General features: G+C 48.8%; 1 pseudogene and 1 gene segment (V, D, J or C); both read right to left on the reverse strand.

The window, feature by feature from the left end:
* Positions 1-1,390: 1,390 nt before the first annotated feature.
* LOC113889251 lies at positions 1,391-13,353 on the reverse strand (the record flags this gene model as incomplete). The annotated part of the segment is given in 4 exon segments: positions 1,391-1,481; positions 11,291-11,385; positions 12,854-13,161; positions 13,244-13,353. Coding segments are annotated over 4 exon segments (540 nt in total), but the record flags the coding sequence as incomplete, so codon positions are not given.
* An 8,124-nt stretch (positions 13,354-21,477) lies between these two features.
* On the reverse strand, positions 21,478-24,171 carry LOC113889254 (annotated as a pseudogene).
* Positions 24,172-25,646: the final 1,475 nt, after the last annotated feature.

The following is a 25,646-nucleotide window of genomic DNA, read 5'->3' on the forward strand; positions in this document are numbered from 1 at the left end:
AACTACACAGAAACACACACCTATCACATACACAACATCTGTTACATACACACACCTTTGTCACACAGAACATACAGGCACACATACACATGTCAAACACACCTATCACACACACACACACCATTCACATACACACCTTTATACAAACACCACACCTGTCACACAGACATACAGAGATATATACTCACAAACACTTTCACACTCACACATACAGACACAAAACCCATCACACACATTCACACACTCAGATGCACACATAAACACCCTCACACTCTACATATGCACACTCACATGCACACACATACAAACACTCCCTCATATATATACATACACACAAACATGCACCACTTACACACACTCACACAACACTCACAGACATATAGACGTGTACTTCTCAGGGCCTCACCGAGCTGTGTATTCCAAACAGGCCCCAATATTAAACGTCACCAGTCCTTGTCCTGCTAGTTATTGTTTCAGTGAAAAGAGAAGACTCTGTCTCTGAGACTCCTTGACCCCTCCCCACATGCTCCTGGGCAGCATCCATGCACTGGGGTCCTGGGCACCCCCTGCCTGGGCTCACAGGCCGTCCTAGCAGTGCTTCTGGTCTGGCATTAAGTGGCTCTGTTCCCAGCTTCAGAGTATTCTTCTAGAGGACAGCATGTTCTTTTAATCATCTCTAGAAATAGCCTCAATAAGGCACACAATAGTTTGTGAGAACACCTGGATGTCACCTCCCTGGGGCTGCAAGTGCACTGATGCAGTTGACACTCACAGTGAGTCCAGAGGCTCTCGAGGACTTGGGGTCCCTTGGCCTCCTGGAGCCCCCGTGGGCTAACATCATGTCACAGGATAGTTGCATGCAGAAACACGGGGCTTGATGCCCACTCCAGTGGGCAGTGAGGTGTCTGAGCCTGTCTCCAGCCGTGGCGTACCAGAGCCACAGTGCCCTGCCGTCTGGATGTTGCCTGGCTGTGGTCTCCGCACACTAGCTCCCCTCCTCAAAGATGCTGCATATCGTAGCTCTGCATGGTCCCTGGGGGGTCACGTGTGGGTAGGGGCTTCCTGCATTGTTGAGGTTGAACACCCACGACTCAGAGGATCTGGGTCTGGTCTCTGAGCATCACCAGGGTTTTCAGTATTGGCCCATCCATGTTCTACTCCCTCCTGGGCTGCAGTGCACCAGTCCAGTCCCTTCTCTTAGCTGTCAGATCTGCCCCCTCTGTAGGTCTGTAGTAGGCCAGAATTTCTGTTCACCTCCTTGGAGAAGCTGGGGGAAGAGCTCTTCCATGAGGCTCTGCCTGATGAACCTTCTGGGTAGGTGTTAACATTTCTCAGCATTGGCCTTCCCCTCATCCGTCAGGTGTCCTGAGGGATAAATATGAACACTCACCTTGAAGATCTGGATGTTTCTGGAGTTATATCCCACAAACCATGGAGTGTGGCCCCAGGACATCTCGTCCTCACAGTGGTTATTGCTGGTCCTGCAGGAATAATAGTAATTACCCTGAAGGTGCTCCTGCTGAAGCCTCGCATTCATGGGCAGATCTCACCTGGACTGTGGATTGCCCAGCTCTCTGATTTTGTTCTGGGGGATTCCCCTGTATTGTTAGGATTCTGATAGGTCCAGCGAAACTTTTGGTGTTGAGAATTTCCTTGTTTAATGATGGAAGTGACAGTTTCCACACACACTACCTCTTGATGCAGGAACCAGCAGATACCAGCTGAGGTTGTCCTTGACATGTGAGTCGAAGGAGAAATTGAATGTCACTAAGAGTCAGAGGAGCCTGGACAGACTTGACCAACATAGAGAGACAGGGATGAAGGACTCAGCAGGGCACTTATTTTAGGCTCAGATTCCAAAGCTCTTCCAAGAGGCTGGATTTCAGAAAGCACCACGGTGAGGAGATTGTTACGTCCTTGTGTCCCAGTTCTAGTCAGAAGGCAGGATAAAGCACCTCTCGGTGATTCCAGGTCCCTGAGATAATTTCAGAGTAGACGTCCCCCTCCTTCCAGCCCCTTTCAATGTCCCTGTGTGACCAGGGAATGCAGTCATCACATCCGTACATGAGGGGGTTCCCTGGGTGAGGGGGCTGACATGTGGGTGTGCCATGTGGAAGGTTGTTCATTCTCTCCAGGTACATGAACTGCTGACTTCACCAAATCTGAGACCACCTGCATCTGGGCTCCTTGTTTCATTGGCTTGTGATTTTTCTCATTGTTTGGGCTTCCCCGATAGATCAGTTTAAGCTTCCCTGACAGCATGCTCCTTGGAAGAAAAGCTATGACCATTGTACACAGTGCATTAAAAAGCAGAGACTTTACTTTGCTGGACAAATTCCATCTAGTAAAGCTACAGATTTTTCAGTACTCATGTATGGATATGAGATTTGGACCATAAAGAAAGCTGAGCACTGAAGTATTGATGTTTTTGAACTACTGGTTGGAGAAGACTGTTGAGAGTCTCTTTGACCGCAAGGAGATCCAGCCAGTCTATTCTAAAGGAAATCAGTCCTGAATATTCATTGGAAGGACTGATAATGAAGCTGAAGCTCCAATACTTTGGCTACCTGATTTGAAGAACTGACTCACTGGAAAAGACCCTGATGCTGGGAAAGATTGAAGACAGGGAGGAAAAGGGGAAGACAGAGGAGGAGATGGTTGGATGGCATCACCGACTGGATGGACATAAGCTTGAGCAAGTTCTGGGAGTTGGAGATGGACAGGAAAGTCTGGCATGCTGCAGTCTACAGGGTTGTGAAAAATCAGCCATTACTTAGGGGTTGAACTGTTAGCTCAGTTGGTAAAGAATCATCCTGCAATATAGGATTCGATTCCTGGAACAGGAAGATCTGCTGGAGAAGGGATAGGCTACCCACTCCAGTGTTCTTGGGCTTCCCTTGTTGCTCAGCTGGTGAAGAATCTGCCTGCAGTTTGGGAGACCTGGGATTGATCCCTGGGTTGGGAAGATGCCCTGGAGAAGGGAAATGCTACTCACTCCGGTATTCTTCCTTGGAGAATTCCATGGACTCTGTAGTCCGTGGGGTCGCAAAGAGTTGGATACAACTGGGCAACTTTCACTTTCTCATTGTTTTCTGTGTTCACTTTGTGTGATTTCTGCTGAACGAGACTCGCATAATGATTGAAAGATGGCGCTAGTGATAAGGAACCCGCCTACCAATAAGCAGATGTAAGAGACACAGGAACAATCCCTGGGTCAGGAAGATGCCCTGAAGGAGGGCATGGCAACCCGCTGCAGAATCTTGCTTGGAAAATTTCATGGACAGAGGAGCCTAATGGGCTACAGTCCCTTGTGTGGTAAAGAGGCTGACATGACTGGAGTGACTAGCATGCATGCATTAGGACATATGTGGTTTAAAATCAGTAAGAGTCATCAGCTAAAATGTAGGGTTTCTTCCATGAGACAGTCAGGAGGGATGTCTGAACACCAAGACAGTGCTCACAATGGCTTCTTTATTCATCAGGGAATATTCTGTATATTCCTTAGATGTATAGTACTCTCTCCTTGAAAGACTTGTCCTGGTATAAACTTCTGGTGGCTCGTAGCTTGACGAGAAAGCTGAGGATATCAAGTAGGAATTGTTTTTAAAGTACAAGCTTCCCTTTAGTGTGTGTCCTCTATCTGCCGTAAAACCACCCAAAGGACAGAAGCTACTGCACCTACTAGAGCCTGTCAATTAGTGAAGGGAGGAATGCCCCTCGGTGGTGCTCAAAGAGCTGACACCACACTCAGACCTTTCTTCATAGTTCTCTCCATGGAAATCCAGTGGGACCCCCACCCAGGTTGATGTAGAAGGTGAGCCTGAGGACACCAGAGACGTAGATGCACGAACACAGACGACACAATCTTTTCATCCTCCTGCATCTGTGTGTCGTGTCAGCAGACTCAGCTTCTATCTCAGGCTGGCCTGGAGGTCCCGCTGGTCTCCGTGGAGAGAACTATGGCTGATGCTGTGAGTGAGGTGTGAGTTCACTTAGCACCGCCAAGGGGGGTTCTTCCCTGGCTCTGGGTTTATACGCCTCTGTTGTCTGAGTCCAGCTGCACTTACACTGCTGACCGCTGGCTAGCTCATTCACTGGCCCTGCTGTGCTGAGCCACACTGTTGAGTCACACAGAGCCTCTCATGTGGACTTAGCGAGCTTAAACCAAATGTCCAGAGAACGGACCTAAGTGACAAGAGGAAGCAACCCTAAGAGACTGTGCCTTTCGTGCAGTGAGGATACGGTCCCCTATCCCAACCACCATTCTCCCTCAGAGACTGAGGAGGTACCTAAGAGTCAAGAATGCAGAGAAGTTCCCCAGAAAAACTGCTACAAGGAGAGGAAGCCTCCTGACAGGAGACCAGCTGTCAATCACCATCTGCACCTGCTCCTGCAACTCACAACTGTGTGTCCCCAGCACCCACTGGTGGTCATGGAGCTCCCGGAGGGTGGCTGGTGTCTGGGCTCACACTGCCTTCCCCTCACTGTGTCTCTTGCACAGCAACACATGGCCGTGTCCTCAGTGGTCACAGAGCTCAGCTGCAGGGAGAACTGATTCTTGGATGTCCCTGCAGATGGAGATGTGGCTCTTGATGGAGGGGCTGTAGTAAGTGTCACCATCATAGTTTATGCATGTCATCTGCTCTAGCCCCTTCCCTGGGGCAATAACCACGTGATGGAGTAAGCAGAGACAGTGCAAGTGAGGAGACGGTCAGTGAGGGCTTCACCAGTTCTGGCCCGACTGCAGTAGTGCATCTGGGCTGGACACCTGGGTAGGAGAATCAGTCCCTGTCAGCGACCTGCAGTCACAACCATCCGCACAGACCCATGTCTGCACCTGAGACCCTCACCTTGGGGAGCTGTCACCAGGCAGAGGAGAAGACCCCACACCCCCATCTTCTACACCACCACCCTGCCTTCCCTGACACCTCGGCCCTGTGGGAGGAGGAATGTGAGCTCCCTCAACCCAGGGGTAGATTGTACCCTGGAGCATGAGGAGCAGTTTCCATGTGGGCCAGCCCTGTCCTTGTAAGTGGGGATGGAGCGTTATCACCATCCCTGGGGTCTTTCTGGGTCCCTGTGAAGTCTCTTTCTTCTCAGTATTTGAATTTGGTTAGGGGAGCATGTGGTTTATGAGCTACATTGAAATCATGGCATCCAGGAAGAGGACTGAAGACACAGTATAAGATGGCCCTGTCTTTTCATATAGATATTGTTTTATCATCTGACTATTTCCATTCAGTTCAGTCACTCAGTCCTGTCTGACTCTTTGTGACCCCATGGACCACAGCACGCCAGGCCTCCCTGGTGTCACCAACGTCACATCACCAACTCCTGGAGTTTACCCAAACTCAAGTGCATGGAGTCAGTGATGCCATCCAACCGTCTCATCCTTGTCATCCCCTTCTCCTCTCGCCTTCAATCTTTCCCAGCCTCAGGGTCTCTTCAAATGAGTCAGCTCTTAGCATTAGGTGGCCAAAGTATTGGAGTTTCAGCTTCAACTTCAGTCCTTCCCATGAATATTCAGGATTGACTTCTTTTAGGATGGACTGGGTGGATCCCCTTCCAGGTCAAGAGACTCTCAAGAGTCTTCTCCAACACCACAGTTCAAAAGCATCATTTCTTCGGGGCTCAGATTTCTTTGAAGTCCAACTCTCACATCCATACATGACTGCTGGAAACACCGTAGCCTTGACTAGACGGACCTAGTTGGCAAAGTAATGTCTCTGCTTTTCAATATGGTGTCTAGACTGATCATAACTTTTCTTCCAAGGAGTAAGTGTCTTTTTATTTCATGGATGCAGTCACCATCTGCAGTGATTTCGGAGCCCCCCCACCCAATAACGTATCTCAGTGTTTCCACTGTTTCCCATCTATTTGCCATGAAGTGATGGGACCCGATGCCATGACCTTAGTTTTCTGAATGTTGAGTTTTAAGCCAACTTTTTCACTCTCCTCTTTCACTTTCATCAAGAGGCTTTTTAGTTCTTCACTTTCTGCCATAAGGGTGGTGTCATCTGCATAGCTGAGGTTATTGTTATTTCTCCTGGCAATCTTGATTCCAGTTTGTGCTTTATCCAGCCAAGCGTTTCTCATGATGTCCTCTGTACATAAGTTAAATAAGCAGGGTGACAATGTACAGCCTTGACATACTCCTTTTCCTATTTGGAACCACTCTGTTCCATACCAGTTCTAACTGTTGCTTTCTGACCTGCATACAGATTTCTCAAGAGGCAGGTCAGGGGGTCTGGTATTGCCATCTCTTTCAGAATTTTCCACCATTTATTGTGGTCCACATCGTTAAAGGCTTTGGCATAGTCAATAAAGCAGAAATAGATGTTGTTCTGGAACTCTCTTGCTTTTCCGATGATCCAGCAGATGTTGGCAATTTGATCTTTGGTTGCTCTGACTTTTCTAAAACCAACTTGAAGATCTGAAAGTTCTCAGTTCACATATTATTCAAACCTACTTGGAGAATTTTGAGCATTACTTTGCTAGTGTTTGAGATGAATGCATTTGTGCGGTAGTTTGAGCTGTCTTTGGCATTGCCTTTCTTAGGGATTGCAATGAAAATTGACTTTTCCAGTCCTGTGGCCCCTGCTGCATTTTCCAAATTTTTCCACATTTTCTTATCTCTCCTTGCTATTCTTTGAAACTCTGCATTCAAATGGGTATATCTTTCCTTTTCTCCTTTGCTTTTCCCATCTCTTCTTTTAACAGCTATTTGTAAGCCCTCCTTAGACAGCCATTTTGCTTTTTTGCATTAATTTTCCTTTGGGATGGTTTTTGCTCCCTTCTCCTCTACATTGTCAGAAACCTCCGTCCATTGGTCATCAGGCACTCTATCAGATCTAGTCCCTTATATCTATTTCTCACTTCCAGTGTATAATCATACGGGATTTGATTTAGGTCATGCCTGAATGGTGTAGTGGTTTTCCCTAGTTTCTTCAATTTAAGTCTGAATTTGCCATTAAGGAGTTCCTTATTTGAGCCACAGTCAGCTCCTGGTCTTGTTTTTGCTGACTCTAAAGAGCTTCTCCATCTTTGGCGGCAAAGAATATAATCAATCTGATTTCGGTGTTGGCCATTGGGTGATGTCTGTGTGTAGTCTTCTCTTAAGTTGTTGGAAGAGGGTGTTTGCTATGACCAGTGCATTCTCTTGGCAGAACTCTATTAGTTTTTGCCCTGCTTCATTCTGCACTCCAAGGTCAAATTTGCCTGTTACTCCAGGTGTTTCTTGACTTCCTACGTTTGCATTCCAGTCCCCTGTAATGAAAAGGACATCTTCTTTGGATGTTAATACTAGAAGACCCTGTAGGTCTTCTTAGAATCGTTGAACTTTAGCTTCTTCAGCATTATTGGTCGGGGCCTACACTTGAATTACCATGATATTGAATGGTTTGCCTTGGAAACAAACAGAGATCCTTCTGTGGTGTTTGACACTGCATCCAAGTACTGCATTTCAGACTCTTTTGTTGACTATGATGGCTTCTCCATTTCTCCTAAGGGATTCTTGCCCGTAGTAGTAGATATAATGTTCATCTGAGTTAAATTCACCCATTCCAGTCCATCTTAGTTGGCTGATTCCAAAATGTCGATGTTCACTCTTGGCATCTCCTGTTTGACCACTTAGGAAGCATGAAATAACAGGAGGATGAGATGCTATTACACACCTTTAGAGGAGCTAAAGTACAAAATACTAAAGCGATCAAATGCTGGGGATGATGTAAAATTAAGGTCGCTCATCCACTGGCTGGAAGGAATAAAAATGGCAGCCAACTGGTAATGTATGTGATGATTTCATAGAGAGAAAACAGAGAATCACCACGTGACTGAGGAGTGCGCTAGAAAAATATTTACCAATTATTTGAATATTTATGTTTTACAAATATCTTCAAGTACATTCACGTATCACCTTTGCACTTCTGAGCTTTAACTACTCACTGAATTTACAGATAAATTTTTATGGTTATTTAAAGTTATGACCAACCTAGATAGCCTATTAAAAAGCAGGGACATTACTTTGCCAACAAAGGTCCGTGTAGTCAACACTATGGTTTTTCCAGTGGTCATGTATGGATGTGAGAGTTGGAGTATGAAAAAAGGTGAGTGCTGAAGAATTGGTCCTTTGAACTCTGGTGTTGGAGAAGACTCTTGAGAGTCCCTTGGACCTTGAGGAGATACATCCAGTCCATTCTAAAGGAGATCAGTCCTGGGTGTTCATCAGAAGGACTGATGCTGAAGCTGAAACTCCAATACTTTGGCCACCTCATGCGAAGAGTTGGCTCATTGGAAAAATCTCTGATGCTTGGGGGGCTTGGGGACAGGAGGAGAAGGAGATGACAGAGGATGAGATGGCTGGATGGCATCACTGACTCGATGGACATGAGTTTGAGTAATCTCCTGGAGTTGGTGAAGAACAGGGAGGTGAGGCGTGCTGTGATTCATGGGATCCCAAAGAGTCAGACAGGACCGAGGGACTGTACTGAACCATATTGTTAGGATACAATTGTTTGCATTGTTTCCTTTTATCTTCATTTCTATTTCATCTATCATTTATCTGTCTACCAAATGCAGAACTAGCCACCTACAGTTCATCCCTTACGATACAGCCTAACTGGTGTCCAGACATTTTCAAGTGTCCTCTGGGGAAAAAGTCACTCCAGTGGTCTATGACATCATTGCCAACTTCAAATACTACTCACTATTCAAATGAAAGACACAGAGTCTAACAGGGCTGGGGAGAACTTCAGCCTGAGAGGATTTGGAAATCCATCTGAAGGTGAAAGCAGACTCGAAGTTAAGTAGAAGTATTAATAATTAAAAAGTTGACAGCAAGTAACAGAAAGTAGTGACCTAATAGGTCCCCTGAGGAAATATTTCTGTGCAGCCTGTCCTAAGACAGATGGGGAAAGATAGACCAGCCTGACTCCATGAAATCATGTCCCAGGTTCAGAAACAGGAAAGCTCTCTGGGGTGACAGTGGAAGGAGCTTTCAGGGGAGGGAATGTTCCAGTGGAGAGACCCCAGCTTCTGAGAGAAAAGCCCATCATGACATTTTCTCTCCTGCCTTGAAAAGTGTCCTCTTGTTTCCTGATGAACGCAGGTGTCCCCTGGTGCTTGGAGCAGCCGTGCAGGTAGCGTTACGTGGGTTGGGTCTGACTTCTCCCTGGACCTCCTGGGACAACAACACAGGGTTGTGTCCTAGGTCCTCATGGAGCTAGATGGACATGTCTCTGTGGATGGAGAGTGGTTTCTGGAGAGACATGCTCTATGCTGTGCTGTTCCCAGGACCAAAGCACCCCATCACTGCAGCTCTGAGTCTTAAGACTGAGGGCTCCAGTCCCAGCAGTCAGTACTCTGTGTGATGCAGAATCCACAGACACACCAGGTGAGGAGAGGGCCTCCAATAGTCCTGGTTTGACTCCCGCCCCAGCACCTGGGACAGGACACCTGGGGAGGAGAAAGCATGAGACCTCTTCACAGAGGTCACTACATCACTCCACCTTCCGCAGACCCGGGAGATGCTCACAGCTCACAGATGCCAGCAGGATGGGGAAGGACCAGACAGATCATCTTCCTTTGGATTAAAGCTGACTTTCAGAGGACTAGGCCATGAAGATAAGAATGCTGACTCCCAAGGTGACAAGGACGCCTTGACCACATTTTTCTCTGGCTTCCTGAAATTTGTTTCTCAACGAGGTCTTGACCTGTGGGTTTCTGTGTCCATCCTTTCCTAGTTTTATCAAGACACCTAAGTCAGACTAGTGAGCATGCTTACCCTTGATCTCTGATCACTCTCAATGTTGGAGTCATTTCATTAAACCTGCTGTCTCCCAGGTGATTTTGATCTCCTTGATGTCTATTGACCAAGAATCCTTGGGAGACAGTCTAGCCAGGACCTGCAGAACTTGAAGTCTCCTCATGGTCATTTTCTGTCCAGTCCATCTCCTTCTTGTCCATAAATCTCCATTTTACCATCTGTATTTGGAACTCAACCAAGTTTCCAAGGCTACCTCAAAAAACAAAGATTGAGATCTGAATCCCACCTTAAAAAATGATATTTATATTTGAGGCATCAATGTCAAGCTCACATGCCCAGAAATACCATTCTTGGCTGAATTAACCTTTCTGAGAGACATATTTTCTATTTAAAGTTAGCTTGCAGCAATGGGTGCTTAGAGGCACTAGCCTGTGCGTGAGGACTACACACGGGGTCATTTTAAAGAGGGAAATTGTCACATAAGGAGCACAAAATGTGAAAATACGTCAGTAAAGTGAACACGAAGGAGACTGATTGACATGATTGGATGAAACATGAGGGAATGGGCTTGACTGCCCTCAAGTAGAAATATGCGTGTGTTGGATGATTTAAAGACAGTCCACATTGTAAATGTCCATTAATGACCGTGAAAAAATGGTATATATTTTATGATGCTAATAGTAGCTAAAAAGTAGGTGAACTTGCAAATGCGGAATCTGAATAACGAGGATGTCTGTATACGCAGTATTGGGGCTCTCTGTGCTAGCACCTCTAACACTGGACACGGCAGAATTCTACCCGTTTTTGCAGTTTCAGTGAAAGAAGGAGAGTGAGTCTCTTGCTTCCACTACAAAAACAACAAAAATTGTAGCAACTGAAAATCTCCTGTGTCTTCTCAGAACCTTCAAAAATTTCAAGATTCAGACTCACCAGGAAAATGGTGATGGGCCTCAGGGATATGCTGAGTTCCTATGAGGAGAAGAAAAGTAAACCAAAAAATTATCCTTAATTCTTGAGTATTAAATGTGTATGTAAAAAAATCCATTCTACTTCAACAGAAAATTAAAACTGCAAAAACATGCATATTCCCACAATATGCCAAGGGTGACGTAAAGCACAGCAGTGAGACATTAGGACACAGAGGAGGGTCTCTGGTTGACTCCTGGGCAGGAAGAGGAAAGCACAGGCTCTCCCGAACATACCCTCCAAGCCCAGGGCACCTGCTCCTGGGCTCAGCCCTGTGCTCGGTGTGTCCCACAAGCCCCCTGGTGGTCATGGGGCACCTGGAGGGTGGCTTGTGGCTGGGCTGACACTGCCATCCCCTCACTGTGTCTCTTGCACAGTAATACACAGCTGTGTCCTCAGTGGTCACAGAGCTCAGCTGCAGGGAGGACTGGTTCTTAGACGTGCCCCTGGAGATGGACGTGTGGCTCTTGATGGAGGGGCTGTGGTAAGTGTCACCATTATAATATATGCTTTCCATCTACTCTAGCCCCTTCCCTGGGGCCTGGTGGATCCAGCTCCCACCATAACCACGTGATGGAGTAACCAGAGACAGCACATGTGAGGGAGACGATCTGCGAGGGCTTCACCAGTTCTGGGCCCGACTCCTGCACCTTCACCTGGGACAGGACACCCGGGGACAAGAAGATTCAAGCCCAGTCAGTCACCTGCTGTCACAATCACCCCCACAGATGCATGCCTGATGCCTGACCTTCCCCTTGGGGAAATGCCACCAGGCAGAGGAGAAAACCCCAAAGCTTCATCTTTTACACAACAGCTCTGCCTTCACTGAGACCTCCATGCTCTGTGAGTAGAGAGTGGTGAGCTCCAACAGCCCAGGGGTGGATTCTACCCTGCAGCTTGAGGAGGAATTTTCATTGAGGAGCTCTGTGAGTCCAGAGAGGCTGTGGTCACACTCACGCTGGTCATCCCAGGATCCCCATGGGCGCCTTCTGAATTTACATGGTTGGAGATCAAGGGTGGGAAAGCAGTGTGTCTATCAGATGGCTTGGAACCAGATCCCAGGGCAGGTCCACCTTTCTGAGCCCAGAGTCTCCGCCCTGACGGCCCCCACCTCCTGCCCCTTGCCCATCTCAGCTCAGCCCTTCATCATCTCAGTCCTTGGGTCTTTCCTCAGGGCTGAGCCCATCACAGGTCCTGCTTCCTTTCCCTGTGCCAGTGACGGTCACTGTGATGGGAGAGAGGACAGATGGTGGTGGGCTCCACGTTGACCACAGGGACAAATCCACCTGAGGACCTCTGTATTTCCCCTTATGAATGGTCCATACATAAGCTCAGAATGGGGTGTGGACTTCAGAGACGTTGAGGCGAGATGGTATCACCCTGATTGCCCTCACCTGGAATGTGTGTGTGTGTTGAGTGACTCAGTGAACTGGCCAAACTGTCAATGTCTATATAAGGACACAAGGTAACAGTGTTTATGTTAAGACACTAATAAAAGTTAGCATGTGGGTGAATTTGCAGGACAGAACCTGTGAATGATGAGAATCATTGCATATGCAGCACTGGGGAACTCTGACACTGGAGCCTTAGACACTGCTTGCTCCAGATTCTAATGTGTAGTTTGACAGAAAGAAGGAGGTTGTGTCTCTTCCTTCCTCATGTACAAAACAATAGAAAGATTAAAATGTTTAAATATCTTGTGTCCTTTCAAACCTAACAGGTTTTAAATAAACGAGTCAATTGTTTTACTGAGCTCCTTTGAGAGCAGAAGAAGGAGAAAAAATTTTCGCTGTAGAGTATTATGTGTGTGTGTGTGTTTGCATAAAGCTATCCTTGCTTCAAGGAAAAATTAAAAAAATATATATACACACACAGTTATCTGAGAGTGACATAAACCACAACAATGAAATACCAGGATACAGAAGAGGGTCAGAGGTGCGGCTCCTGGGCAGGAGGAGGAAAGAGAAGCTCTGAGGAGAATCCCCCCCAGGCCCCCCACCGCCCAAGGCCTCTTCTGCACCTGCTCCAGGGCTCAGCTCTGTACTGAGTCCTGAGCGCCCCCTGGTGGTCACGGGCCCCTATGCAGGGAGGTTTTTGTCTGGGCTCACACTGACTTCCCCTCACTGTGTCTCTTGCACAGTAGTATGTGGCTGAGTCCTCAGGTGTCAGGCTGCTCAGTGACAGAGAGACTTGGCTCTTGGAGTTGTCCTTGGTGATGCTGAGCCGGGATTTCAGGCCTGGGTTATAGCCTGTGCTTCCACCACTGCTTATATCACCAAGCCACTCCAGCGCCTTCCCTGGAGCCTGGCGGACCCAGTGTATACCATATCTGGTTAATGATAATCCAGAGGCCGTGCAAGTGAGGGAGAGTGTCTGTGAGGTCTTCACCAGGCTGGGGCCCGACTCCTGCAGCTGCACCTGGGACAGGACGCCTGTGGAGAGAGAGAAGCACGGTGACCCATGGACTCAGATGCAGCTTCCCCACGTGCCCATGTCTGACCCAGAGACACTCACCTCTGGGGGCTGACAGCACAAAGAGGAGGGTCCACAGTGGGTTCATCTTGGAGCAGATGAGAGTCACCACTCCCACAAGTCTCTTCAAGCCTCAGGAGGAGCCTGAATTTAAGTGAGCTGGTGCTGTGTTTCTACCCTGTGACCTGAGTGGATATTTGCATACAGGAGGGACCTGTGTATAAAAGCAGAAAGCAGTGAATAGAGGTCCTGTCTATGGGGCTCCCCCTGTGAGGGGTTGCTGACTGTGTCCTCAGAGAACTCAGGCCCTCCTGGGGTCCCCCTCCCCACACCAGGAAGACGATTGAGGAATGAAATGATGAAGGAGGGCTGGTCAGGAAAAAAGATGCTTTCAGGGAACACGGCAGATTTGGGAAGAGACTTTAATTCCACGAACGTGTTTACCTTTACTCATGATATGCCCACCACACATTCAGGTACCAGCCCTTTGTTACACACAAACTCTCATTTTTTTTTTCTTTACTGATTAGCTGATGTTTACTTACTCCATATACAAACAAAGAGAAAAATATACATGTAATAATCACATTGAATTCAAATGGAGTTTAGTACAATTTAATGTTTATCCGAATTCCCAAAGCATTTATATTTCCCTTTGCTTTCTTGACTGTTTTTTCATCTTGAACAGCTTAAATAACCTCAAGAATCACTCTAGAGGTGGTTTGTTCAGAGTAATTAAACGCAGTATTAATTCTGTGGACAAAGTAGACATTTCTGCTGAGATGCTCGTCTTCCCAGCATGGCTGACTTGCCCAGTGGGCTGCATTTTCCTGTGCACAACTGAGTGTCTGCAGGAACTCGTGAACCTCAGCATCTCCTCCCTGAGGGTGGACACTGAGACCCCAAGTCTGCTGAGGACTGAGGACACACAGCTCCTGGGAGCTCCTTAGGGCTCTGCTCCCCTGTCTCCCTGTGGCCCTGCGGCTGTGTCCTCACACCTGCATTTCTGTGTGTGAGGATGTAGACTGGGGCTGACGACAGTCACAGCATGTGTGGACTTTACAGCGGGTTTGCCCGGGGTGGGGAGAGCTGTCATCAGTGTCATCAGTGGTGTTATCCCTCCTGGAGCAAAAAAGACCAGTGTGTGTCCCCACTCTGACTGACCCCCTGTCCATGTGACCGTTGTCTTCTCCTGCCCTGAGACGTCACCCCTTCGTGTCTGGCACAGGTCAGCTCTTCCTCAGCACACGTATCTCACCTGTACACTGACTGAGTTAGAACCTACTGTCTATGCAAAGCCCTTCCCGGTCTGGCTTTGGCCACAGCAGTTCTGCACGAGCATGTCTTCTGTGCCAGATCCAGTTTCCCGAGACATGAATGAGCTCTGGGGAGAGGCCCCACCTCATTGTGCCTCCGAGTTTGTGGGGTCACTTGTGCCCGGTGCTATGCAACATGGCCAAGAATCCTGAATTGGCCCTGGAACTCTGGCCTCTGCCATCCCGGTCACTGAGCTTCTGGATGTGTCCTCATCCCTTGGCTCAACACCTTCATCCATCATCAAAGCCAGTGGAGTCTTGTGGTGCACGCCTAACAGGCTGTCCACTCTCCAGTAGTTTCTCTGATCTCGTGATCCCACTGGACCACCTGTAAAACCCAAATATGCTTCTCGTCTCACGGAACTGGAAGGCTGCAGACACATCCCCAAATCCACTGCCGCTTGGTTTCTGTGGGGTTTAGTTTATGGCATCAGACGTGGGATCCAGAGAGTCCCCAACAACTCCTAAGCCATGAGCAATCTGATGCTGGTACCCACTCTGACCTGTTGAGTTCAGTGCGGTCTCGTAGCTTTGTGTGGAGTCTTTAGGGTTTTCTATCTACAGTGTTCTGTAGATAACGAGAATTTTGCCTCTTGTGGTAAAGAATCCACTTGCAATGTAGGAGAGCTGGGTTGACTCCCCGGGTGTGAGTTTCCCTGGAGTAGGAAATGGCAACCCACTCCAGGATTCTTGCATAGAAAGGACAAAGAAGACTGGCACGCAACAGTCCATGGGGTACACACACACACACCTGTTACACACACACACAGTCTTGTCACACAAACACACCTGTTACATAGACATACAGGCACACACAATCACACACACACACACACCTGTCACACACACACCTGTCACACACACACCTGTCACAAACACACATCTGTTACACACACACATACTTGTTACACACAGCTGTCACAACACTCACTTTTACGCACACACACACAAACACAAAATTGTCACAGACACACAAACACCTGTCTCACACACACACCTGTCACACACACACCTGTCACACACAAACACACAACTGTTACACCCACAAGCACACACAGCTGTTACACACACACACACTCCTGTCACATACACACATACCTGTCACACAGGTATACAGACACACACTCACACACACAACACACCTTCCACACACACGCACATGTCAACATGCACACACCTGTCGCACACACCCCTTCAGACATACAGACACAGCTGTCACACACACACACACCTGTCACATAGGCATACAGACACACACTCACACACACAACACACCTTCCACACACACAACACACCTGTCACACACACACCTGTCACACACACCCCTTCAGACATACAGACACAGCTGTCACACACACCCCTTCAGAAATACAGGCACAGCTGTCACATACACACACAAGTCACACACACTCAGCCCTTCACAAACAAAACTGACACACACACACTCCTGTCACACACACACACACCTTCACACACACACAGACATCTGTGACATGCACACACCTGTCTCACACACACACACGTGTTATAAACACATATACTTGTTACACACATACACCTGTTGTACACACCCACACTTGTTACACACACACCCCTTCACACACACACACACATACACCTGTGACACACACACAGCTGTCACACACTCACACCCATTCACACACACACACACCTTGTACACACACACCCCTCAGACATATGGACACACCTGTCACACACACACACCTGTCATACACACACATACACACACCCCTTCACACACAAACCTGTTTTACACACAGACACACGTGTTACACACACAGAGACCTGTTACACACACACACATGTCACACAAACATACAGACACACACAGGCACACACGCATCTGTCACATATACACACATCTTTACACACACACACTCCTGTCAAACATGCACCTGTCACACAAACACACACACCCCTTCACACGGACACACCTGTCACACAAACACACCTGTCACACACACACACCTGTCACACACACATCCCTTCACGCACACACCTATTACCCTCAAAAACCTGTTACACACACACCTGTCACACAAACACACACACCTGTCACACAGACATACAGACACATACAGTCATCCACACACGAGTACACACACACACACCTGCTATACACACCTGTCACACACTCACACACGTGTTACATACACACACAGTCACACAGACACCTGTCAAACACACACATGCCTACACACGCACAGACACCTATCACCGCAGAAACACACACACCTGTCACACAGAGACATGCTCATTCACATACACACCTACACACAAACACAAGCAAACACATGCACACATTCACACTCAGAAGTATACTCACATACACATACACACTCATGCACACATCACACACACAAACATGCACACACATCCACACTCACACATGGAATCAAACACATTCACACACTCATATACACACTCACACACACACAAACATGCACACACATCCAGACTCGCATGCTCACATAACACACTCACATACATTCACACACTCATACACAGTTTCAGATATATCCTCACATACTTCTCATGGCCTCACTGTGCTGTGTAATCCCAACAGGCCCCAACATTTAACATCACCAGTCCTTGTCCTGCTAGTTATTGTTTTCAGTGAAAAGAGAAGACTCTGTCTCTGAGACTCCCTGGCCCCCTCCTCACATGCTCCTGCGAAGCAGCCCTGCACTGGGGTCCTGGGCACCCCCTGCCTGGGCTCACAGGGCAGTCCTAGCAGTGTTTCTGGTCTGGTATTAAGTGGCTGTGTTCTACCTTCAGAGTATTCTTCTAGAGACTGCATGTTCTTTTAATCTTCTCGAGAAATAGCCTTTGGAGAAGGAAATGGCAAGCCACTCCAGTGTTCTTGCCTGGAGAAACCCAGGGACGGGGGAGCCTGGTGGGCTGCTGTCTCTGGGGTTGCACAGAGTCGGACACGACTGAAGTGACTTAGCAGCAGCAGCAGCAGCAGCAGCAGAAAGAGCCTCAATAAATGCACACACTCTGTAGAGAGACCACAAGGAAGGAGTTTGTGAGAACACCTAGACGTCACCTCCCTGGGGCTGCAGGTGCACCGATGAGTTGACACTCACAGTGAGTCCAGAGCTCTCAAGGGCTTGGGGTCCCTTCAGCTCTTGGAGCCCCCCATGGGCTAACATCATGTCACAGATAGCTGCACGCAGAAGCATGGGGCTCGATGCCCACTCCACCTACGGTTCCTCATGAGATCACCTGTTCTTGCAGCACCTGGATCCTGCAGGGGCCCCACCTGAAGGTCCAGATGAACCCCCTTGTCCAAAACCAGTGCAGTCACCCCTGACAACTCACAGCACAAACATCTGAGGGTCTACTAGTGCCCACACCTGTGAGAGGAGACACCTGAGACATCAGAGGAGGACGAGGCAGAGCCCTTTTCAGCTGACACAGGTGAGGCTGCCCTGAGGGAGTGCTCACCCAGGGAATGGGGGGTTGAGCGTGCTCAGTCACCTCAGTCGTGTCTAACCCTATGAGACCCCACAGACTGTAGCCCACCAGACTCCTCTGTCCATGGGATTCTCCGGGAAGGAACACTGGAGAGGGTTGACACAACAGAACCCTGCAGAGAAGCTAGGTCAGCTGTGTGCGTGTCCCCTGGCAGGACATCTCTTCAGCAGGACGGCTTCGGGGTGCATCCATCCTCAGACTCCATCCTGCTTCTCACCGTCCCTCCTGACCACCTGCCCGAGGACTTCAGGACCTGAGGTCTTTGGGGAGACAGATCCACTGCTGTGTCAGCCACGTGTTCTCCAGCAGGACTCTGTGACAAACCTGCTTTCCCCTGTTCTGAGTCTCTAATGGAAACTTCATAAATATTCCTGAGATCGTCAGATACCCAAGAGTAGGAGAGGGATACTGGCCTTGTCGATCAGGCAGGAGAGAGCGGGTCTGAGGCCAGTAGTGAGGGCTCCAAACCTGGTCTCCAGCCGTGGGTACCAGAGCCTCAGCGCCCTGCCTCCTGGATGTTGTCTGGCTGTGGTAGCTGCACACTAGCTCCCCTCCTCAAAGAGGCTGCATATCGTAGCTCTTCCAGGTCCCTGGAGGTCACATGTGGGTAAGGGCTACCTGCATTGTTGAGGTTGAACACCCATGACTCAGGGAATCTGGGTCTGGGCTCTGAGCGTCGCCAGGGTTTTCAGTATTGGCCCGTCCGAATAATACTCCCTCCTGGGCTGCAGTGCCCTGGTCCAGTCCCTTCACTTAGCCATGAGTTATGACCCCTCCGTAGGTCTGCAGTGACAAGAATTTCTGTTCACCTCCTTGGAGAAGCTGGGGGAAGAGCTTTCCATGGAGGGTCTGCTGATGAACCTTCTGGTTAGGTGTTAACATTTCTCAGTGTTGGCCTTCCCTTCGTTCGTCAGGTGTCCTGAAGGGATAAATAAGAACACTCACCTTGAAGACCTGGATATTTGTGGAGTTATATCCCACAAACCATGGACTGCAATCCCCAGGATCTCTCATCCTCACAGTGGTTATTGCTGGTCCTGCAGGAATTGGTAGTAATTACTGTGAAGGTGCTCCTCCTGAAGCTTCACTTCCATGGGCAGATCTCACCTGGACTGTGGATTGCCCAGCTCTCTGGTTTGTGCTGGGGGATTCCCCTACAATGTTAGGACTCTGTTAGGTCCAGGGAAAGTTTTGGTGTTGAGAATTTCCTTGCTTTAATGATGGAGATGACAGTTTCCACACACACTACCTCTTGATGCAGGAACCAGCAGGTTCCAGGTGAGGTTGTCCTTGACCTGTGAGGCGAAGGAGAATTCGAATGTCACTAAGAGTCAGAGGAGCCTGGACAGACTTGACCAACATAGAGAGACAGGGATGAAGGACTCAGCAGGGCACTTATTTTAGGCTCAGATTCCGAAGCTCTTCCAAGAGGCTGGAATTCAGAAAGCACCACGGTAAGGAGACTGTTACGTCCTGGTGCTCCAGTTTTATTCAGAAGGCAGGATAAGGTGCCTCTCTGTGATTTTGGGTTCCTGAGGTAATTTGATAGGAGCTGTCCCCCTACTCCCAGCCCCTTTCCATGTCCCCATGTGACTAGGGAATGCAGTCATCACATTCGTACATGAGGGGGGTCCCCTGGGTGAGGGGCTGACATATGGGTGTGCCATGTGGAAGGTTGTTCATTCTCTCCAGGTACATGAACTGCTGATTTCACCAAATCTGGGACCACCCGCATCTGGGCTCCTTGTTTCATTGGCTTGTGATTTTTCTCATTGTTTGGGCTTCCGCGATTCAGTTCAAGCTTTCCCAATAGCATCCTCTTAGAAGAAAAGCTTTGGCCAACCTAGACAATGCATTAAGAAGGGGAGACTTTATTTGCTGGGCAAATTCCGTCTTGTAAAGCTATGGATTTTCCAGTAGTCATGTATGGATATGAGAGTTGGACCATAAAGAAAGCTGAGCACTGAAGTATTGATGCTTTTGAACTGTGGTGTTGGAGAAGACTGTTGAGAGTCTTTGGCCTGCAAGGAGATCAAACCAGTCTATCCTAAAGGAAATCAGTCCTGAATATTCATTGGAAGGACTGATGCTGAAGCTGAAGCTCCAATACTTTGGCCACCTGATTTGAAGAACAGACTCATTGGAAAAGACCCTGATGCTGGGAAAGATTGAAGACTGGAGGAAAAGTGGATGACAGAGGATGAGATGGTTGGATGGCATCATCGACTGGATGGACATAAGCTTGAGCAAGTTCTGGGAATTGGAGATGGACAGGGAAGTCTGGCATGCTGTAGTCCATGGGGTTGGGAAAGGTCAGCCATTACTGAGTGACTGAACTCACAGCTCAATAGTAAAGAATCATCCTGCAACATAGGATTTGATTCCTGGGACAGGAAGATCTGCTGGAGAAGGAATAGGCTACCCACTCCAGTGTACTTGTGCTTCCCTTGTGGCTCAGCTGGTGAAGAATCTGTCTGCAGTTTGGGAGACCTGGGTTTGATCCCTGAGTTGGGAAGATTCCCTGGAGAAGGGAAATGCTACTCACTCCGGTATTCTTCCTTGGAGAATTCCATGGACTGTGTAGTCCGTGGGGTCGCAGAGTTGGATACAACTGAGCAACTTTCACTTTCTCATTGTTTACTCTGTTCACTTTGTGTGATTTCTGCTGAAGGAGACTCACATAATGATCGCAAGATGGCGCTAGTGATAAGGAACCCGCCTACCAATAAGCAGATGTAAGAGACACAGGATCCATCCCTGCATCAGGAAGTTGCCCTGGAGGAGGGCATGGCAACCCGCTCCAGTATTCTTATCTGGAAAATTTCATGGACAGAGGAACCTAATGGGCTACAGTCCCTTGGGTGGTAAAGAGTCTGACATGACTGGAGTGACCAGCATGCATATATTAGGACAAAAGTGATTTAAAATCACTAATTCCATGAGCTAAAGGTAGTGTTTGTTCCATGAGACAGTCAGAAGGGATGGCTGAACACGAAGATGGTGCTCACAATGGCTTCTTTATTCATCAGGGAATATTCTGTATATTCCTTAGATGTATAGTACTTTCTCATTGAAAGTCTTGTCCTCATATAAACTTCTGGTGGCTCATAGCTTGACAAGAGAGCTGAGGATATCAAGTAGGAATTGCTTTTCAAGTACAAGCTTCCCTTTAGTATGTATCCTCTATCTGCCATAAAACCACCCAAATGACAGAAGCTACTGCACCTACTAGAGCCTGTCAATTAGTGAAGGGAGGAATGCCCCTCGGTGGTGCTCAAAGAGCTGACACCACACTCAGAGCATTATTCATAGTTTTCTCCATGGAAATTCAGTGGGACTCCCACCCCAGTTTGATGTAGAAGTTGAGTCTGAGGACACCACAGACGTAGATGCATGAACATAGATGACAAAATCTTTTCATCTTCCTACATCTCTGCGTGGTGTCAGCACACTCAGCTTCTATCTCAGGCTGGTGTGGAGGTCCCGCTGGGTCTCCGTGGAGAGAACTATGGCTGATGCAGTGAGTGAGGTGTCAGTTCAGTTATCACCACCAAGGGGGTTCTTCCCTGGCTCTGGGTTTATACACCTCTGTTGTCTGAGTCCAGCTGCACTTACACTGCTGACCACTGGCTAGCTCGTTCACTGGCCCTGCTGTGCTGAGCTGCACTGCTGAGTCACACAGAGCCTCTCCTGTGGACTTAGTGAGCTTACACCAAATGTCCAGAGAACGGGCCTAAGTGACAAGCGGAAGCAACCCTAAGAGACCGTCCCTTTCGTGCAGTGAGGATATCCTCCCCTATCCCAACCACCATTCTGCCTCAGAGACTGAGGAGGTACCTAAGAGTCATGAATGCAGAGAAGGTCCCCAGAAAAACTGCTACAAGGAGAGGAAGCCCCCTGAGAGGAGACCAGCTGTCAATCACCATCTGCACCTGGTCCTGCAACACACAACTGTGTGTCCCCAGCACCCACTGGTGGTCATGGAGCCCCCAGAGGGTGGCTGGTGTCTGGGCTCACACTGCCTTCCCCTCACTGTGTCTCTTGCACAGCAACACACTGCCGTGTCCTTGGTCATCACAGAGCTTAGCTGCAGGGAGTACTGGTTACCAGTAAGCACTGGTGATGGAGCAACCAGAGATGGCACAGGTGAGGGAGAGGGTCAGTGAGAGCTTCAGCAGTTCTGGGCCCTACTCCTGCAGCTGCACTGGGACAGGCCAGCTGGGGACAAGGAGAATCAGTCCCTGTCAGTCACCTGCCGTCACCATTATCCCACAGACCCGTGTCTGCACCTGAGACCCTCATCTTGGGGAGCTGTCACCAGGCAGAGGAGAAGACCCCAAAGCCTCATTTTCCACTCAACAGCTCTGCATTCACTGAGACCCCCATCCTGTGTGAGCAGAGAGGGGTGAGCTCTCACAGCCCAGGGGTGGTTTTTACCCTGGAGCTTGAAGAGGAATTTGCATTGCGGAGCTCTTTTCCTGTGAATCCAGAGAGGCTGTGGTCACACTCACCCTGGTCATTCCAGGATCGCCGTGAGCGCCTTCTGAATTTACATGGTTGGCGAGCAAGGGTGGGAAAGCAGTGTGTCTATCAGATGGCTTGGAACCAGATCCCAGGACAGGTCCCCCTTTCTGAGCCCAGAGTCTCCGCCCTGACGGCCCCCACCTCCCACCCCTTGCCCATCTCAGCTCAGCCCCTCGTCCTCTCAGTCCTTGGGTCTTTCCTCAGGGCTGAGCCAGCACAGATCCTGCTTCCTTTCCCTATGCCAGTGACGGTCACTGTGATGGGAGAGAGGACAGACAGTGGTGTGCTCCATGTTGGCCTCACGGACAAATCCACCTGAGGACTTCTGTATTTCCCCTTATGAATGATCCAGACATAAGCTCAGAATGGGGTGTGGACTTCAGAGACGTTGAGGCGAGATGGTATCACCCTGATTGCCCTCACCTGGAATGTGTGTGTGTTGAGTGACTCAGTGAACTGGCCAAACTGTCAATGTCTATATAAGGACACAAGGTAACAGTGTTTATGTTAAGATGCTAATAAAAGCTAGCATGTGGGTGAATTTGCAGGACAGAATCTGTGAATGATGAGAATCATTGCATGTGCAGCACTGGGGACCCTGACACTGGAGCCTTTGACGCTGCTTGCTGCAGATTCTAATGTGCAGTTTGACAGGAAGAAGGAGGTTGAGTCTCTTCCTTCCTCATGTACAAAAACAAAACAAAGATGAAAATGTTTAAATATCTTGTGTTTCCTTTCAGGATAGTTAACAGGTTTGAAATTAATGAGTCAATTGTTTTACTGAGCTCCTTTGAGAGAAGAAGAAGGAGAAAAAATTTTAGCTGTTGAGTATTATGTGTGTTGGTGTGTGTGTTTGCATAAAGCTATCCATGCTTCAAGGAAAAATTAAAAAATATCTATGCACACAGTTGTCTGAGAGTGACATAAACCACAACAATGAAATACCAGGACACAGAAGAGGGTCTGAGTTGCACCTCCTGGGCAATAGGAGGAAAGAGACGCTCTGAGGAGCATTCCCCCCCGGCCCCCCACTGCCCAATGCCTCTTCTGCACCTGCTCCAGGGCTCAGCTGTGTACTGAGTCCTGAATGCCCCCTTGTGGTCACGGGCCCCTATGCAGGGAGGTTTTTGTCTGGGCTCACACTGACTTCCCCTCACTGTGTCCTTCGCACAGTAGTACTGGCCGTGTCCTCAGGTGTCACGCTGCTCACTGACAGAGAGACTTGGCTCTTGGAGTTGTCCCTGGTGATGCTGAGCCTGGATTTCAGGCCTGGGTTATAGCCTGTGCTTCCACCACTATCTATACCACCGAGCCACTCCAGCGCCTTCCCTGGAGCCTGGCGGACCCAGCTTACACCATAGCTGGTCAATGAGAATCCAGAGGTCGTGCAGGTGAGGGAGAGGGTCTGTGAGGGCTTCACCAGGCTGGGACCCGACTCCTGCAGCTGCACCTTGGACAGGACCCCTGTGGAGAGAGAGAAGCACGGTGACCCATGGGCTCAGATGCAGCTTCCCCACGTGCCCATGTCTGACCCAGAGACACTCACCTCTGGGGGCTGACAGCACAAAGAGGAGGGTCCACAGTGGGTTCATCTTCGAGCAGATGAGAGTCACCACTCCCACAAGTCTCTTCAAGCCTCAGGAGGAGCCTGAATTTAAGTGAGCTGGTGCTCTGTTTCTACCCTGTGACCTGAGTGGATATTTGCACACCGGAGGGACCTCTGTATAAAAAGAAGAAAGCAGTGAATAGAGTCCTGTATATGGGGCTCCCCCTGTGAGGGGGTGCTGACTGTGCCCTCAGAGAACTCAGGCCCTCCTGGGGTCCCCCTCCCCAGACCAGGAAGACTGTTGAGGAATGAAATGATGAAGGAGGGCTGGTCAGGAAAAAAGATGCTTTCAGGGAACAATGGCAGATTTGGGGAAGAGACTTTAATCCCACAAACGTGTTTCCCATACTCAACAAATGCACACCACACATTCAGGTACCAGCCATTTGTTAGACACAAACTCTTATTTTTTATTTTCTTCTCTAATTAGCTGATATTTACTTACTCCATATGCAAACATCAGAGAAAAATATACATGTAATAATCACATTGAATTCAAATGGAGTTGAGTACAATTTAATGTCTATCGGAATTACTAAAGCATTTATATTTCCCTTGGCTTTCTTGACTGTTTTTTCATCTGAACAGCTTAAATAGCCTCAAGAATCACTCTAGAGGAGGTTTGTTCAGAGTAATTAAACACAGAGTTAATTTTGTGGACACAGTAGACATTTGTGCTGAGATGCTCGTCTTCCCAGCACGGCTGACTTGCCCAGTGGGCTGCATTTTCCTGTGCACAACTGAGTGTCTGCAGGAACTCGTGAAGCTCAGCATCTCCTCCCTGAGGGTGGACACTGAGGACCCCAAGTCTGCTGAGGACTGAGGACACACAGCTCCTGGGAGCTCCTTAGGGCTCCGCTCCGCCACCTCCCTGTGTCCCTGAGGCTGTGGCCTCACACCTGCATTTCTGTGTGTGAGGATGTAGACTGGGGCTGACGACAGTCACAGCCTGTGTGGACTTTACAGCGGGTTTTCCCGGGGTGGGGAGAGCTGTCATCAGTGTCATCAGTGGTGTTATCCCTCCTGGAGCAAAAAGACCAGTCTGTGTCCCCACTCTGACTGACGCCCTGTCCATGTGACTGTGGTCTTCTCCTTCCCTGAGACGTCATCCCTTTGGGTCTGGCACAGGTCAGCTCTTCCTCAGCACACGTATCTCACCTGTACACTGACTGAGTTAGAACCTACTGTCTATGCAAAGCCCTTCCTGGTCTGGCTTTGGCCACAGCAGTTCTGCACGAGCATGTCTTCTGTGCCAGATCCAGTTTCCCGAGATGTGAATGAGCTCTGGGGAGAGGCCCCACCTCATTGTGCCTCCGAGTTTGTGGGGTCACTTGTGCCCGGTGCTATGCAACATGGCCAAGAATCCTGAATTGGCCCTGGAACTCTGGCCTCTGCCATCCCGGTCACTGAGCTTCTGGATGTGTCCTCATCCCTTGGCTCAACACCTTCATCCATCATCAAAGCCAGTGGAGTCTTGTGGTGCACGCCTAACAGGCTG

The sequence above is a fragment of the Bos indicus x Bos taurus genome, unplaced genomic scaffold, assembly GCF_003369695.1.
Source record: "Bos indicus x Bos taurus breed Angus x Brahman F1 hybrid unplaced genomic scaffold, Bos_hybrid_MaternalHap_v2.0 tig00011650_arrow_arrow_obj, whole genome shotgun sequence".
In the NCBI taxonomy this organism is placed as follows: Eukaryota; Metazoa; Chordata; class Mammalia; order Artiodactyla; family Bovidae; genus Bos; species Bos indicus x Bos taurus.